The 14,094-nt window shown below is 38.1% G+C and overlaps 1 protein-coding gene across 1 annotated transcript in view; it reads left to right on the top strand.

Annotated features, from left to right (window-relative positions):
* Positions 1-1,180: 1,180 nt before the first annotated feature.
* Positions 1,181-14,094, top strand: part of SKIC3 (SKI3 subunit of superkiller complex) — a gene marked incomplete at its 5' end in the record, with an annotated part of 48,717 nt that continues 35,803 nt past the window's right edge. The window contains 10 exons of the mRNA XM_082013815.1: positions 1,181-1,270; positions 1,774-1,917; positions 2,982-3,073; positions 3,734-3,809; positions 5,200-5,340; positions 7,259-7,357; positions 7,453-7,561; positions 9,438-9,578; positions 11,279-11,380; positions 13,632-13,765. Of these exons, the coding sequence (XP_081869941.1) occupies positions 1,181-1,270; positions 1,774-1,917; positions 2,982-3,073; positions 3,734-3,809; positions 5,200-5,340; positions 7,259-7,357; positions 7,453-7,561; positions 9,438-9,578; positions 11,279-11,380; positions 13,632-13,765 (1,128 nt within the window). The remainder of the gene's footprint in view (positions 1,271-1,773; positions 1,918-2,981; positions 3,074-3,733; positions 3,810-5,199; positions 5,341-7,258; positions 7,358-7,452; positions 7,562-9,437; positions 9,579-11,278; positions 11,381-13,631; positions 13,766-14,094) is intronic.

Below are 14,094 nucleotides of genomic sequence, written 5' to 3'. Positions count from 1 at the left end.
CCGCCTTCCCGTGCGGTCCCCAGGCCTCGCCCGCGGTCTGGCCTGGCCGCTCCTCGCGGCGGGACAGGACTGCGGAGCCGACCTCCGCCGAGGTGCCCGGTTTCGCGCTGACGTGGTGTCCCTTTTCTCTGTAGGTGAAAATGGATCTCGAGTTCGGGAATGTTAGCGGGTGTGTGTGTTTGTGATGAACCGGGCGTCCGTGCCCCCTTAGAGAGAAAATTTATCGCCAGGAGCTGTTGAGCAGTGTAAGTTTGACAGATTTCTTTATTTTTTTTTTTAGGCACGGAGGGAAGCTTTGAAATACGCTTTCTTCCTTTGTCCTTTCATTACTATTTTATCTAGGCCCTTCACTCATTCTTTATCTTTTGCTTTTCAGCTGCTAAAATGTTTTTTTGTTCTTCAGCTTGTCACTTTCTCAGGGCCTGCACCAACAGTGTTGTTTCTCAGCCTCATCCCATTTAGGCAGTTTTGACTATGGTGTTTTTAAAGTTCATTTGAGGCAAAATACGTACCATATACATCAAAGTGATTACATGACATGATTATGTCACGCTTCAAAAGCATGAATGCCTCTTTGACGTGTCCTTAAGTGCTTATTCTTTTTTGCTATACAGCTGTAGTTGGAAGCAGGGTCTGCCACGAGTGTGTATGAAGGGAGAGGAGCATGGCGGACCATGCCTGGACATAAATAAGTGACAGGCTGGCCCTGGTGCTGCTGTAGGTAGTACACAAGAAGAACTCTGATCCTTAGGAACCCCTTGAGCACATGTTCTCAATGCCTCTTAAGCACAGTTCACTGCTTAGTAATTCCTCTTTAAAAAAAAATTACATGCAGGCTGTCTTCCTTGGAGTCCAACTAGGTGACTGTCATATAACACCTCTCCTATTTAAATTTATCTTAAACCTTAACAAAAATTTTGTTCTGGGATAGCTACTTTGTGTCATGTAACTGTTTGCTATATCGACTTAATCCTGCGTTGGAGCTAAGCATAAGTAGCTAATTTTAACCATATTATTTGTTTCAGCAGTTTTTAGTGCTGTATGTGTTTTGGCATATTGCACTATGCTTCTGTGTTTAAAATACTCTCTGTGCAATTACAGCAGGATATAAATAGTGTTTTGAATTCAGTATATCTTTTTATAAGAACTGATTATATGTCCTTTTTACTTAGTGGCCACAATGTCAAATAAGGAGGTGAAGGCAGCATTAAAGAGTGCTAGAGACGCAATACGAAATAAAGAATATAAGGAAGCCTTAAAACATTGCAAGGTAATTAATTTTTTACTTGGAATGTAATGTTTTTTGCACATTTTGTTTGTTTTTTCCATATCCCTACAACTATGTATTAATGCACAGTGTGGAGTACCTTAGTGATGTAATAGTTGATATTGATTCTCAGATTTAACTTCATCATTCATGTTAGTTGCCCACATAAAACTTTTATTCCTCTTCCTTTTACATTTGTTTATATGTGGCAATAAGAATGTTAAGTCTAGACTGATAGAGATAAAAATCCATTTCTAATCTGGACCTCGACAGGAGTGCTTTAATTGCTGAGCTACAGGTAGGGTTACTGGCAGAACAGTTCAGATGTGAAGCATTCTCTGGCATGAAAAGCTGAAGTTATTAATCTTAACCTTTTCCTGAAAATTACTTAACTTCTAATGTAACCATATAGAATAATTCACCAAACTGCAATAATGAAGCTCAATATATGGATCTATAAGAAGCATTTCATTCATCAGTTTTCACTTAAAATTGTGTATTTCTAGGCGGTCTTGAAGCAAGAAAAAAATAACTACAATGCTTGGGTGTTCATTGGCCTGGCAGCTGCTGAGTTGGAGCAGCCCGATCAGGCCAAAGGAGCATATAAGAAGGCTATTGAACTTGAACCAAACCAGTTACTGGCATGGCAGGTAAGTGAGTGTCTAGATTTACTTTCTTTCTCTGAAAAGTGTCACTGGAGCTAAATATAGGAACCAAGCAGAGTTGAGACTTGCATCGTGTTTTCTTGAGGCCCTTAGTTCTACTGAAGCTTTGGAGTAGCTGAGGTTCATGTTATTTGTGTGTCCAATGTGGGTGGCTACATATTTATAGCAGGGTGAACTTTAATTTCGTTATATTTATTTATTTATTTAAGTTTGTATTTCTTGTGTAGACTAGAGAGCAGTGCAACATGCAAGGGAGAACATGAATTGAAACAGATACAGTAAATTTGTCCGTGCTTAGGAATTTCCATACTTGTAGCTCAAGAAACGTTTGACAATGCTTCTCTCAGAGGAGAGAAAATGTTCTATCTTGTCACTGATTTTTCCAGTTTCCAGCATTGAGTGGATTGTTACTGAATTTTGTTGTTGTTACTTATAAAAAATAGTATACCTTTAAAATAGCTGTGTGATGGGTGGTGTGTGCATGGCAACTTGTAACAGTATACAGTTACAACATACAGTTGCATTATTTGGAGACTTGTGAAGCGTAAGGTTGCATAATAAGTCTGACTCTGATACCAAAATTGATATTTTTCTAAGGTAATAAGGTTCTTAGTATTTTCAAGATAAATACCTCTTTAAAGTGTAACTGTTGGTGTCTGATTTCAAGGTGTATAGAAATTTCCTCACTTTTGCAGTTGGATTCTGGCTTTCTGTTACTATGCAAGATGGTATGATACTTGGTTATAGATCTTTTATCGTATGACTTGGTGTGCTTTGTATATATTGTCTATTGCTCAGACAAGATTATGTGATGTATACAAGTTTCAAATAGTTGTTGGTATTAGTTAAGAAAATGAGGAAAGCTTTTAATTTAAAATAAGTGGATTCAGAAGGCTGTACAGAAGTATCAGCATAGATTGTGCTCAGAGATTTCTGTGTTAACACTTGACCCCATTGAAGGCAATGGAGTAATTTTGGTAGGCAGAACTTGCAGTGTTCTCATAACATGTAACCATTGACATAAAATCTTGCCTTTTTTTTTTTTAAAGGGATTAGCAAATTTATATGAGAAATCCAGCCAAGCAGATGTCAAAGGAGACTTAGCAGATGTTTACCAGAAGCTCTTAGAACTCTATGAAAGGTAAAGGATACTGAATACCATAATTCGTCTAAGATTTATAGTTCAGTGAAAGCCATCACTGGTACATAGGATAGGCTTTTTTCTTTTTAAAGCCTTGTCACATCAGTCAGTCAGCACTTGTTACTAAGGTTTTCCATACCTGTATAAGGTTTCTTGATCCTGCCCCTTTTGATAGGGCAAAAACTCTTGCAGTAATTTTACTTGAGTTCAGTAGTATAGAGAATTCTGTTATTCTATGTCTTCTGTCTAAACTCACTGCCTTGAAGCATTAAGCTCTGATAGGTCATTGTCTGCATTAATAAGTGGGCTTATTTTTCTCTTCTTTAAGATCACAGAATATGTCATCCAATTCACATCGGTTACAGTTCTGAACAAATCTGGCTCTTAGCTGTCACTGTAGTTGACTGGAGTGTTCAATTGGTTTCCTTAATTTGAAGATTGTTCAAAAAGAAAAGTACAATCTCTTGAAGTAATGTTTTTTTTTACTCAGTTATAGCAGCAATTAATAAAAAATTTTGGGTAAACTATAGTATTTATTCTAAATATTTGTTTGGCATCTGAGCCTACTAAAGATTGTTTGTCAGAATTTGGAAAACATTATACTATTTTATGGAAAACTTAGCTTGTTTGTGTGGAATTTTCTTCCTTCCTTCTTTCTAGTGGTGACAAGCAGAAATGGTGTGATGTATGTAACAAGCTTGTGCAACTGTATCATCAAGAAAAGAAATATTTAGAGGTAGGTTGAGCACTTTACTTCCTCTCTTCCAACAAGAAATTTCCATTTGATGAGAACTAATTGCTTTTCATCAAGGACTCTGTAAGCTTTTCGGCCAGAGGCCACTTAAGATCCCACTGTGGACCATAACCAGGAAGAACTGATTTTAACTATATTCCTTTCTTTTCCGCTGTGTATGGCTTGGATGCACTCTATTAAACTGACAAAGCTTGACAAAGAATATTGGTATACAAGCTGAAAGGGTGGAACATCATTCTTGTGTTTTATTTCTAGAAGTCAAGCATGATCCCAAGTGCACATTTACATGGCAGTATGTGTGAGTCAGGTGTCCTTGGCCTAGCTTGGCCAGTTCTAGGTATCTGATTAGCTCTTCATTGGTGGTGATCCCTTCCTAGACTGTGCCTGATACTGCCCGCCAGAGGATAAGGTATCCTCTTTTAAGGATAAGAATCTGTACACAACCTGAACTCAATTGCCTGTGGGTTATGTCCTGCATTCCATGCACAGTGATAAGGAGGTGCAGAGCTGCTCCAGGGCGACTGCAGCCTCAGCGCACCTAGCCAAAGTGTGTCAGCATAGTCATGGCTCTTGTCAGCTTACCACGAGGTGGAGCTGTTTAAATGCCTGAATGGTTCAACAGTAACGCTACTTATGATCTCTGTAGTAATGTTACAGGATACATATTTTTGCAGTTAGGCTGTTCACACTTTCTTTACTCTTTAAAAAGGTTGCTTTCTTACAAGGTGGTGCATGGTCTTACTCCATGTCATCTTCTCCCCTTTCCTTCAATAATGGAAAATGAAAAAATTTACAAATCACTTAGCATCAGGCTCAAGACTATTAATTAGCTCCAAAGCCTCTCTGTATACCAGTTTCTGAAACTAAATTCAGTGCTAATAGTTTAGCACGTGAAGGCAGACTTGCTCTATGTGCAACAGGAAACCACAAGTTAGGCTTCAGGGTCCTATTTTCTCTCTTTTAGTTCTGTTGATTTTTCCACACTGGAATTGCAACATGCACTGCTGCTGTTCTTCAGTTTCTGTTCGTAGCGCTGTAGATCCAACAAGGCTTCCATTTTTTCTTCAGAGCTTATTGGAGGACTGTTCAGGTCTATTTTTACTGTTGATTTCGTCCAGGAGACAGAGTCAGAATTCATACTCTTAGTGTATCCTCCCTTATTTACTGTGCCATGTAAGGTAGACAAGGTTGTACACAATGGTTTGGGACTTGTTATTGCTTTAATCAGAAAGCAGGTACATCTGGGACGTTACTTTAAAAGTTGCTCTGTTGTCTACCTAGTGTGGTGGAAGTCCACACTAAGTGGAAAGTGTGTATCAGACCTCCAGCTCTTTGAAGAGTGATGGCGTGGTTCATTTGGTCCTGTTGACAGGTGGCTGAAACATGGCAGAAACTAATACAAATGAAACAGGAGGAAGGTGCAGAAAAGGCAGAGCTTCATCAGCTTTGGAAGAAGATGATCCAGTTACTGAAAGACAGTACACAGAACCAGGATAATAAAACAAAGCAGTCGGTAATGTTTCTCACTCCTACTCATCTAGACACATATGCACATGCACCGTGCAGCTAGATTTCAAATGAAGCCTTGAAAGCCATGTAAACGTTATGACTATTTGTCTCATTAATGTTCAGTGGTACTAAGCTTCTCAGGAAAAGGTGGGTGATTTTACCTTCTGACACAAACATTGGGTGCAGTGGCATGAGATGGGCCTCAGGTGGAATAAGGCACCTAAATCCGAGTGGTCATCCTGGAACTCCTTCATTAACTTTCTCCTAAGTTCTGTAGGAGTGCAAGTTTGCACTGTAGTGCAGTGATGCATTGCTCTACCTCTGCATGTTACAAGAAGCATCACACATGAGCATCATTCATAAGCTTTGACACAGTCTAGAGTGTTGGTGTTCTTCAAAACAAGAAACGCCTCCCCGGCTTTCCCTCCAGGATGAAAGAGGTAGCTTTGTGCCTTTTTATCTTTTCTTTATACACAGTGCTTATCCTAGATAAGCATTGTTTGGGTTCAAATTTTCCTTTCTCGTGTAGATTTTAAGCTCTCACTTCTTAGGAGAATGTCAAAGCTAATTGGAGCAAACGGAATGATCATTAGTTATACTGATCCTGTGTTCTCTATGGCCAAAGTTAATTTTGGTTTAGCTGATTTATCTGTTCTTGCAAGATGAACCTCTTTCAAGAGGAAGGATGAAAATTTCTAATCACCAATCTGATTGATAGCAGTGCTCCAGAAAGGTAGAAGATATAAATTGAAATAATTTCCAACAGCAGAAAATTGAATCTTGATCCCTATTTTTTGAGAAAGCAAATGCTTTACAAGCTATTATAGAAAAGAGGTGCTGCAGGCAGCACTGCTTTCTTTTTTGGGGACAAGAAGCTCAAACAAGAAAAAAGTTGCATAAATATCAGGAATGGGTTTCACATGCGAATCTACAGTTCACTTTACTGCAGTTTTGAGTAAAGCACCAGAACCCGGAAGGATGTGCCACTAAAGGCAGCCTCCTATTCAGCACTTTACTTATGACAAGCTCTGGGCAACTTTTTCTTTAGCATGCTTGTTTGGTAGCACACACTCTGTGGTGCTTGTGTTCTTCAGTATAAGGAGTGAAGAAATAAAAGACTAGATCTCTAGACTAGAGCAAGGGGAAGGCCTGACAGCTAACTGCAGAGGAGATTAGCCTGGGTTTTGTGGTACCAAGTCCTTTGAACTGGGATTAGGTATGAAGAAGAATCTGTGTTTTTAGAAATTTTGCCTTCCTTGTACCCTTATGTTGTGACACAGTATATTACTGCTTCATCTGGTAGTATACAATTAATGTGCTTTGGATCCTATTTAAGTACTACTTCACAGTAAGGAACTTGTTTTGTTAATTTCTGTCTTCACAGTACTAGTGTAAACTTAATGAGTAGGATCCAGATAATAACATGTAACTATGCACTTAAATGTGGAAGGGCTGGAAGGCACATTGTACGAGAAGCGGCTGAGGACTCTGGGTTTGTCTAGTTTGGAGAAAAGGAGGCTGAAGGGTGACCTCACAGCTCTCTGCAGCTTCCTGAGGAGGCGATATGGGGAGGGAGGTGCTGAGCAATTCTCGCTGGTGTCCAGCAACAGGATGTGTGGGTATCGTTCAAAGCTGCATCAGAGGAGGTTCAGACTTGACGTTAGGAAACATTTCTTTACGGAAGGAGTGGCCAGACACTGGAACAGGCTTCCTAGAGAGGTGGTCGATGCCCCAAGCCTGTCAAGAGGTATGTGGTCAATGCCCTTAATAACATGTTCTAACTTTTGGTCAGCCCTGAAGTGGTCAGGCAGGTGGACTAGATGATTGTTGTAGGTCCCTTTCAACTGAACTATTCTATTCTATGCAGGTAACAATTTCCTAGAGTCATTGCTTGTTGCAGTTGTAATTATTTCTTATTTCAGCTTTTGACTGCATTTGAACATGCGGTAAACTCTGCTGACACTGTTCCCAGTGAAGACCACCAGAATCTTTACAAGGACTTTATTCAGTGCTTGTCAAAAGTAAGGTTATATTAATCTATCTTCATCAGTGAATAGATGTAATATTCCACATCTGATAATTCACACAAATAACTATTTATTTTTTTCCTTTCCAGTTTCCTCATGAAACGGCTAGGTTGGAAACGGCCTGTAATGATATGATGACTTTGTACCCTACTGTGAGTTATCCTTTAGAAGTACTTTGTTTGCATTTTGTTCAGTCAGGTGAGTAGGATGGATTTAGACATATTTGGGGCTTAAATTATTTTTAAAGTTAATTGTGTGACAATCTTTTTATAAGTTTTTACCCTTCACGACCCAGCACAAGCGCGCTATTTAATTTTATGTTATATTTCTGCCTGTCTGGAAATGAAAAGTGTTTAGTCCTATGATTTGCTACTTCCTAGCTCTGTAACTGAGTGGTGACTGTAAATTGTCAAAAAACTTCCATGAGTTAAGTCCAACTCTGGCAATCTACAAAGCTGCAAAGAAATAATATCTTAAAAAACTCAAAAGCAACCTCTCCGGATGAAGGAAGGTTAGATTCCTAGGCTTAGAAGAGGGAATGGGGAATGTTAACCTGTGCTCTAAGGCTGAGGACAGGCTACACTTAGTATATTCTTGGCACAGAAAATCTCTCTTGGTAAAAAAACCAAACATTTGTGAAACTTTCTTCAAAAGAATGCTTGTTGAACAGGGACTAAACAGATCTTTTTAGATACTTGTTCTAAGTAGAAAAGGAGAATCTCTGAGGAAAAAAACCCAACCACTGTGTGTTGAATAGTGCAGGGATCTGAAAGAATACAATTGCTATTTGAAGTAGTTCACTAAACAATATTGCAATAATGTTGGACACTTTCTCAGCATTTTCAAAGATAACTACTAAATTTTGGTCTTTCGTTTTATGGTTTAAGGCATCAGAAGTTGATTTTATTTCTTTTTAAAACAAGGAAAGAAAATCAGTAAAAAAAACCCCCTGTGGTTATATAAAGAGAAGTAACTTTTAGCTTAGGTTGAAGAATGCCTTTTCTAGTTTTGAAGGTAGGCTTCACGGAATACTGTAGCAACATAAAACAAGAGACAATTTTTCACTTTGATTTGGAAGGATGAAGACAAATGAGGCCCAGACTCATTTCCACATGAGAATGCTTTACAGTTCAGAGAAACATGGAGAAACTGTTTCCTTTTCCAAAGGAAAAGTAGCATCTGGTGGCACAGTTCTTATATACCAATGCTCCCACAATATCTCACCATCCCACAGCCATCTTGGGGTGGGGAGGGTGATGCTTAGGTTTTAGTAAGGCTGTTTGTTTATATCTGAGTCATTCCAACCATACTATAGTCCTTCATGCCCCAGACTTGTGGGCTTGTAACTCAGGTGCATTGTTAGTCACCTTTACCAAATGCAAGTCAAAGGCAACCTTTATGGCAAATGAGTCCATAAGTTTTTTAAAGAAAGTAATAGTTCAGAAACTGTTGCTGCAAGTCACAACAGTTGCTTTAAGCAAGGACTGCGAAGTCTACAATCACAGCTAAACACAAGTGTAAAAAGTTAGTGACCTCAGTTAAAATTAAGCCAAGACATTAAATAATGTAGTTTCACAGCAAGACTGTTTCGGCAAGGTCGCCAGAACAAATTTGTAGGTACAGGTACACAAAGCCTACTCTGGAAGGAAATTGTTTTATTTGTGGCAGATTCTGGTGTGTGGGCATTCAGCTGGGCTTACAGGAAAAGCATATGAAGGATTTAGTTTTTATTAATAAAGGAAGTACACCTGTCATAATTTAACACGAGTGGTTAAAAATTCAGGTTTCAGACTAACAGTTTATCATGTTGGGTGGTACTGGGTCTTTAAATTGTCTTTAATAATGGGGCTTTTAATAATGTCTTAAAAACTGGGTCTTTTAATAACTGCTTGTTTTGGGGGTTTAATTTTGGGGGTGGAGGGTGATAAGTATGTAGTATCTTGGGGAAAAAAGTTTAGGTAATAAATTCATTACTTTGAGCTGAAAGTGTAACGGTCATATTTATGTAGATAACATATGCTGTTGCATTTTTAAAATCTAAAACCCCATAAAATATTTTTTTTTCTGAAACTAGGTACTTTGTCGGAAGAGGCCCTGCACTGTTTTTCTAGGCTTTTGGAGATGGATGCAAGTAGTGGTCCAGGCATCATTGGTTTTGGTGTAAAATGCCTCCAAGAAAAGAAATATAAGGAGGCTGTTAAGAGTCTTAATGAAGGTAAATGTGTAATATGAGGTATAAGTAGTCTATAACTTGAACACCAGCTAGTTTAAGCTGGATATTTTGAGAATCTCATACTTGCATGGTACTTTGCCAGTTCTAAGACCCGCTAGATTTTAAAAGAATACTGAACACTTTCTGTGATTGGGCATTGATTTTTTTTTTTTTAATACAGCTTTAAGTATAACATCTCTGAAGTCTGTCATTGCTGTTATAGTCAGCTCTGTAGTATTTTAGTGTGATCAACTTTAAACTTTTTTTAATCTGACTGTTATCGGGGAAATCTGCAGTAAAAACAGGAATAGCAATTAATGGAGAAATGTGGAATTTATAAAGTAAAATATAATGCAGCTTCTCTAATCTGCTCACTGCATTTCTAGACCTGAACAAAAATGACTTCCCTTTAAAGTTACATCATTTTTAGACCTCTTTAACACTTACACTGGGTAAACGCTTAGATTGGGTATCTAAAGAGAAATACTAGCAGATTTTTTTTTTTTTTTTTACAGTAGTCAGATTTGCTGAAGGGTTAGTTTACTAATCTGTAACTATCTTGCATGCATTGAAATGGGAAAGCTCTCTGAAAATTATTCAAAGTATTCTAGTCTAGTGGGAAAATAGGACTTTCCACTCTCGCTGTGCTGGACGCGGAAAATCAAAACAGCTTTATGAGAAAGCTGGGTAAACAAGCATTTGGGGTCTAAGCAATCATGAGTCAGTCAGGCTATGCTGTATCCTGCATCCTTTTGCCCAGATTTAGAATAAGATTGTTTCTGAAATTGGAGTTCTGAATATTCTGCGCTATTCTACAGTGACTTAGCCACAGTGAAGTAACATGTCTTGCGTAAAATCTGTAATAAAAATTTCAGGTGCTTAAGAGGAAAAAGTCTTCCATGGAAAGCAAATCCTTCGGGATTAAATGGCCATTGGATGTTTTGACAAAACATACATCCTGTTTTTGACAAAAGATTTTCTTTATTTTTACTTTTCCATGTAATGCTTTGCTCATGAAGGGGAGAATGCATAAGGCAAGGCTCTTGATATCAGAGGAAATGTATAAAGCTTGGAAATAACGTCTCTTCCAGTAAGCCAAGCGTTTGCTTCTTAAGCATTGAAGCTTCAAGACATTATTTCTCTCCCTCCTTTTCTTCCTTTCCTCTCTCCCTCTCTCTCTCTCACACACAGAAGACTCGAATTTAGTTTTATTATGGAATCTTTAATTAAGGCAAATTTATCAGGAAGTTTCAGTGAAACACTCTTGCCATAATTTTTTTCTCTCTTGAAGTTCTATACGCCTTTTCTGGTTTCCAAGAAATACTTTATAAAGCTGTCTACAGGCTGCTGATGTTAATGTCTGATCAAAGTGAAGGACTTTATGAAACGAAAGTACACGTTAAGCCAGTGTTGTATATTTCCTCACTTTTTCCCCTTTTTCTTTTCCGTTTATCTAATGTCGTATGCAAAATTAAGCCTAACAGAAGCTTATATTCTTAGTCTTTGCCTTACTGCACAGAGGCCTGTATGTCTAAAACAGTTTAAAGTAAGGTTCAAATAAAAAATTAATGGCACGTGTTAGTAGCTGATTGGTAATATGTTTTTGATGGCATTATATGGTAATAAAGTATCTGCCAGCTACATTGTCCTTGCAGTCCTATGCAACTTTTTTTAGTGCCTTTTTAACACTCCTCTTTTATTAGGTTTGCAGAAGACTAGCCAGTGTCCAGCAGCATGGCATTATTTGGCAGAGGCACAGATGAAAATTCACAGTCACAGGGATGCTGTCCTGTCCTGCAATCAAGGTAAGTGCTCACTAATTGAAAGAGCAACTGCAGGGTACACCACTTTGTAGTCCAGCCAATGTGGCCTTTGCATGGTAGGTGTGAGTTAGTTGCATAGTCCTTTGCTTTTTACAGTCTCACGGCTTGTGCTGGTGTCCCCTGCTTCTTGCTTCTCTTGGTTTATGACAGCTGAAAAGCACGTTATGCTGCTTAGTTTCAGGAAAAGAGAAAATATTTGGCTAATCAGAACCAGATGGTTAGTATTTAAAAGGTTTGCATGTTCGTGCTGCTTCAGCTGGTGGTTGACCAACTCCACCAAAAAGCAGATAATTGCCTGAAACCACAAGGATAGGTGTCACAAATTTTCAGTCTGGTAGACTTCACGTTTAGACTTAAAAGACAAGATTTTAATCAAGTTAATGTAAAATGCAGAAATGTTGCATAGTACAACTGCATCTTAAGAAACACACTGTGAGTGTAAGTCTTCATCTGTGCTAGCTGGCAATGAGGGCAGTTGTTATGATCTAAGTGATGCCTATCTAATCTGAATAGAGCCGTTATCTGATGGCTGACCGTTTATAACGAAAGTGGACTTTTCCTGACAGGGAAAAACTTCTTAAGAAGGACCTGAAGAGGTAAAAAAACTGGCTAAACAGTCATGGGAAATTATTAAAAGAAAGGGGAAGTACTTGCCAGCAAGGAAGATTCAAAAGGCTTATAAATTTGGGTGGAGGAAATGTGAAAACAATCCTAAGTAGGTAAAAAAAAATTGTAGAAAGAATGAAAATGAGGTGATTCTTTTTCCCATCTGTGCTCAGTGTAGATGAACTCAGGGTGACTTCTACACCATGACCCTTCAAACAACTTGTCTGTGATTGTAGCATTAATAGAAGTTTCTATAAAACAAGACAAGAAAAATTAGCCTTAAGGAACTATGAGATACCAACCTAGGAATTGACCAAGGATCATAAAGATGAAATTGCTGAAGTACAAAGTGATTTATGTAATTGCTTGTGTAAACTGTCGTGGCACCCAAATGCTTGATAGTAGGTAGCATGACCCTAACTTTTGAAAAGGGTTCTAGGAAAGATCAGGGAAACCACTGACAAGTCTGATATGTTTAGTGGTTGAATTAGTTAAAACTGGAAGAACAGAGTCAGGGAATTTATGTAGAAGAATTATTCTGGGGAATAGACAGCATGGCTTTTGTAAAGTAAATTTTTTCTTTTAAAATCCTTGAAGGAGTTTACAAGCACATGGTAAGGGAGATGTGATATAGTCTACTCTGATTTCCAGGTGATAGTTTATAAGGTCTCTCACAAGACTGTTAAGGAAACTAAGCAGCCTTGGGTTAAGAGGTAGAGTGCATGCAGCATTTTTTGTCAGGTTGTTTTTGGGGTTTTTTTGGGTTTTTTTTAAATAAGTTAAAAGCTAGAGCACAGTATAGTAATAACTGTTTTCAGTCTGAAAGGAGGTGTCCCTGAGATTTTCACTGGTACCTGTGTTGTTCATGCTCTTTTCTAGTCTTTTGTGAATATTGAGTAATGAAGTTATAAAGTTTGCTGCTATTCAAAGCAGACTGCAAAACTCCAAAAGGAAATTACCAGGGTGGGTAACTAGGTGTTAAAATAATGACTAAAAGTCCATAATCTTAAATACAAAATCATGTGGTTGTGGGGAAAAAATGTTCCCACAAAGCTATCCTACAGTCTTGTTGAAGTAGAGAGTAGAAAGGTCCTCATTTTCTACCAAAAAATAGGACTGTTTCTTTCTTCTTCTATGCTTTCCAGGCAAGTCAAATACTAGGAATTACACGGAAGAGAATGGTTATTGAAACAGAGCACCCATGCAGTTGCTTTAAGAACTTGAGCAGCATGGTGAAATCTGTGTGAAGTTTTGGTATGCATCCACTCCTTTTCAAAAAGAAAATAGTAGTAGTAATTACTAGACTACTAATAAGGATGATCAAGTGTATGGAAAATGCAGCATATAAGAACAAGTAAATAGCCTGTAAAGTCCTTTTCCAGCCTGGAGAACAAGATGATTTTGAAATCTGTGAAGTTGCAAGTGATGTGGAAGATAAATAAAGTGTTCTGTTTTCCTGTGTGAGGTCTAGTTAGTACCAAGTGAAACTAAAAGCTGTCAGGCAAAGTGGTGCTCCATTAGACTGAAAAATAGTAATTAACAAGATTCTAAAAGTACTGTGAAGACTGGTGCTCTTTGTAGTTCCTTTTTCTATTTTTACTTGATGAAACTTTTCTCTTGTCAACAGCTCTTAAGGCTCTTGGAACTCCTGAGGGTCCTAGTCTTCAGTGGAAGAACCGTATCCTTCAGTTGAAAGCAGAGGCTTTGATTAAAATAGCTGGTGCTGATGCTGCAGAAGAAGCCATTAAAGCACTTGAACAGGTATTTTCATTGACTAAAATGTATATTTTTTTAAAGGTTGAAAAATGCTCTCATCTTTCTGTACTAAAAATTTAAGTTGTGTATTTCTCCCCTTGCCTCCTTTTTACATTCTGTGTGGTTTAGACAACTCTACCAACTATGGTGTAATCCAAACACTCCTTCCTTCTCTGGTTGTTTTAGGCTTTGCTGCAACTCTTTTCCACTCACAATTCTAATTTTAGAAACTATCACTTTTGACCTTGGCTGGTCTTTCTCAGAGCTGCTGGGTTCTTGCTAGTTCTGTGGCTGTTGTTCATCTTAATTTGAATTATTGTTATAATCCTAAGCCC

Source organism: Phaethon aethereus (assembly GCF_964289735.1).
Source record: "Phaethon aethereus genome assembly, chromosome: Z".
In the NCBI taxonomy this organism is placed as follows: domain Eukaryota; kingdom Metazoa; phylum Chordata; class Aves; order Phaethontiformes; family Phaethontidae; genus Phaethon; species Phaethon aethereus.
This window is presented reverse-complemented; position numbering and strand designations above follow the sequence as displayed.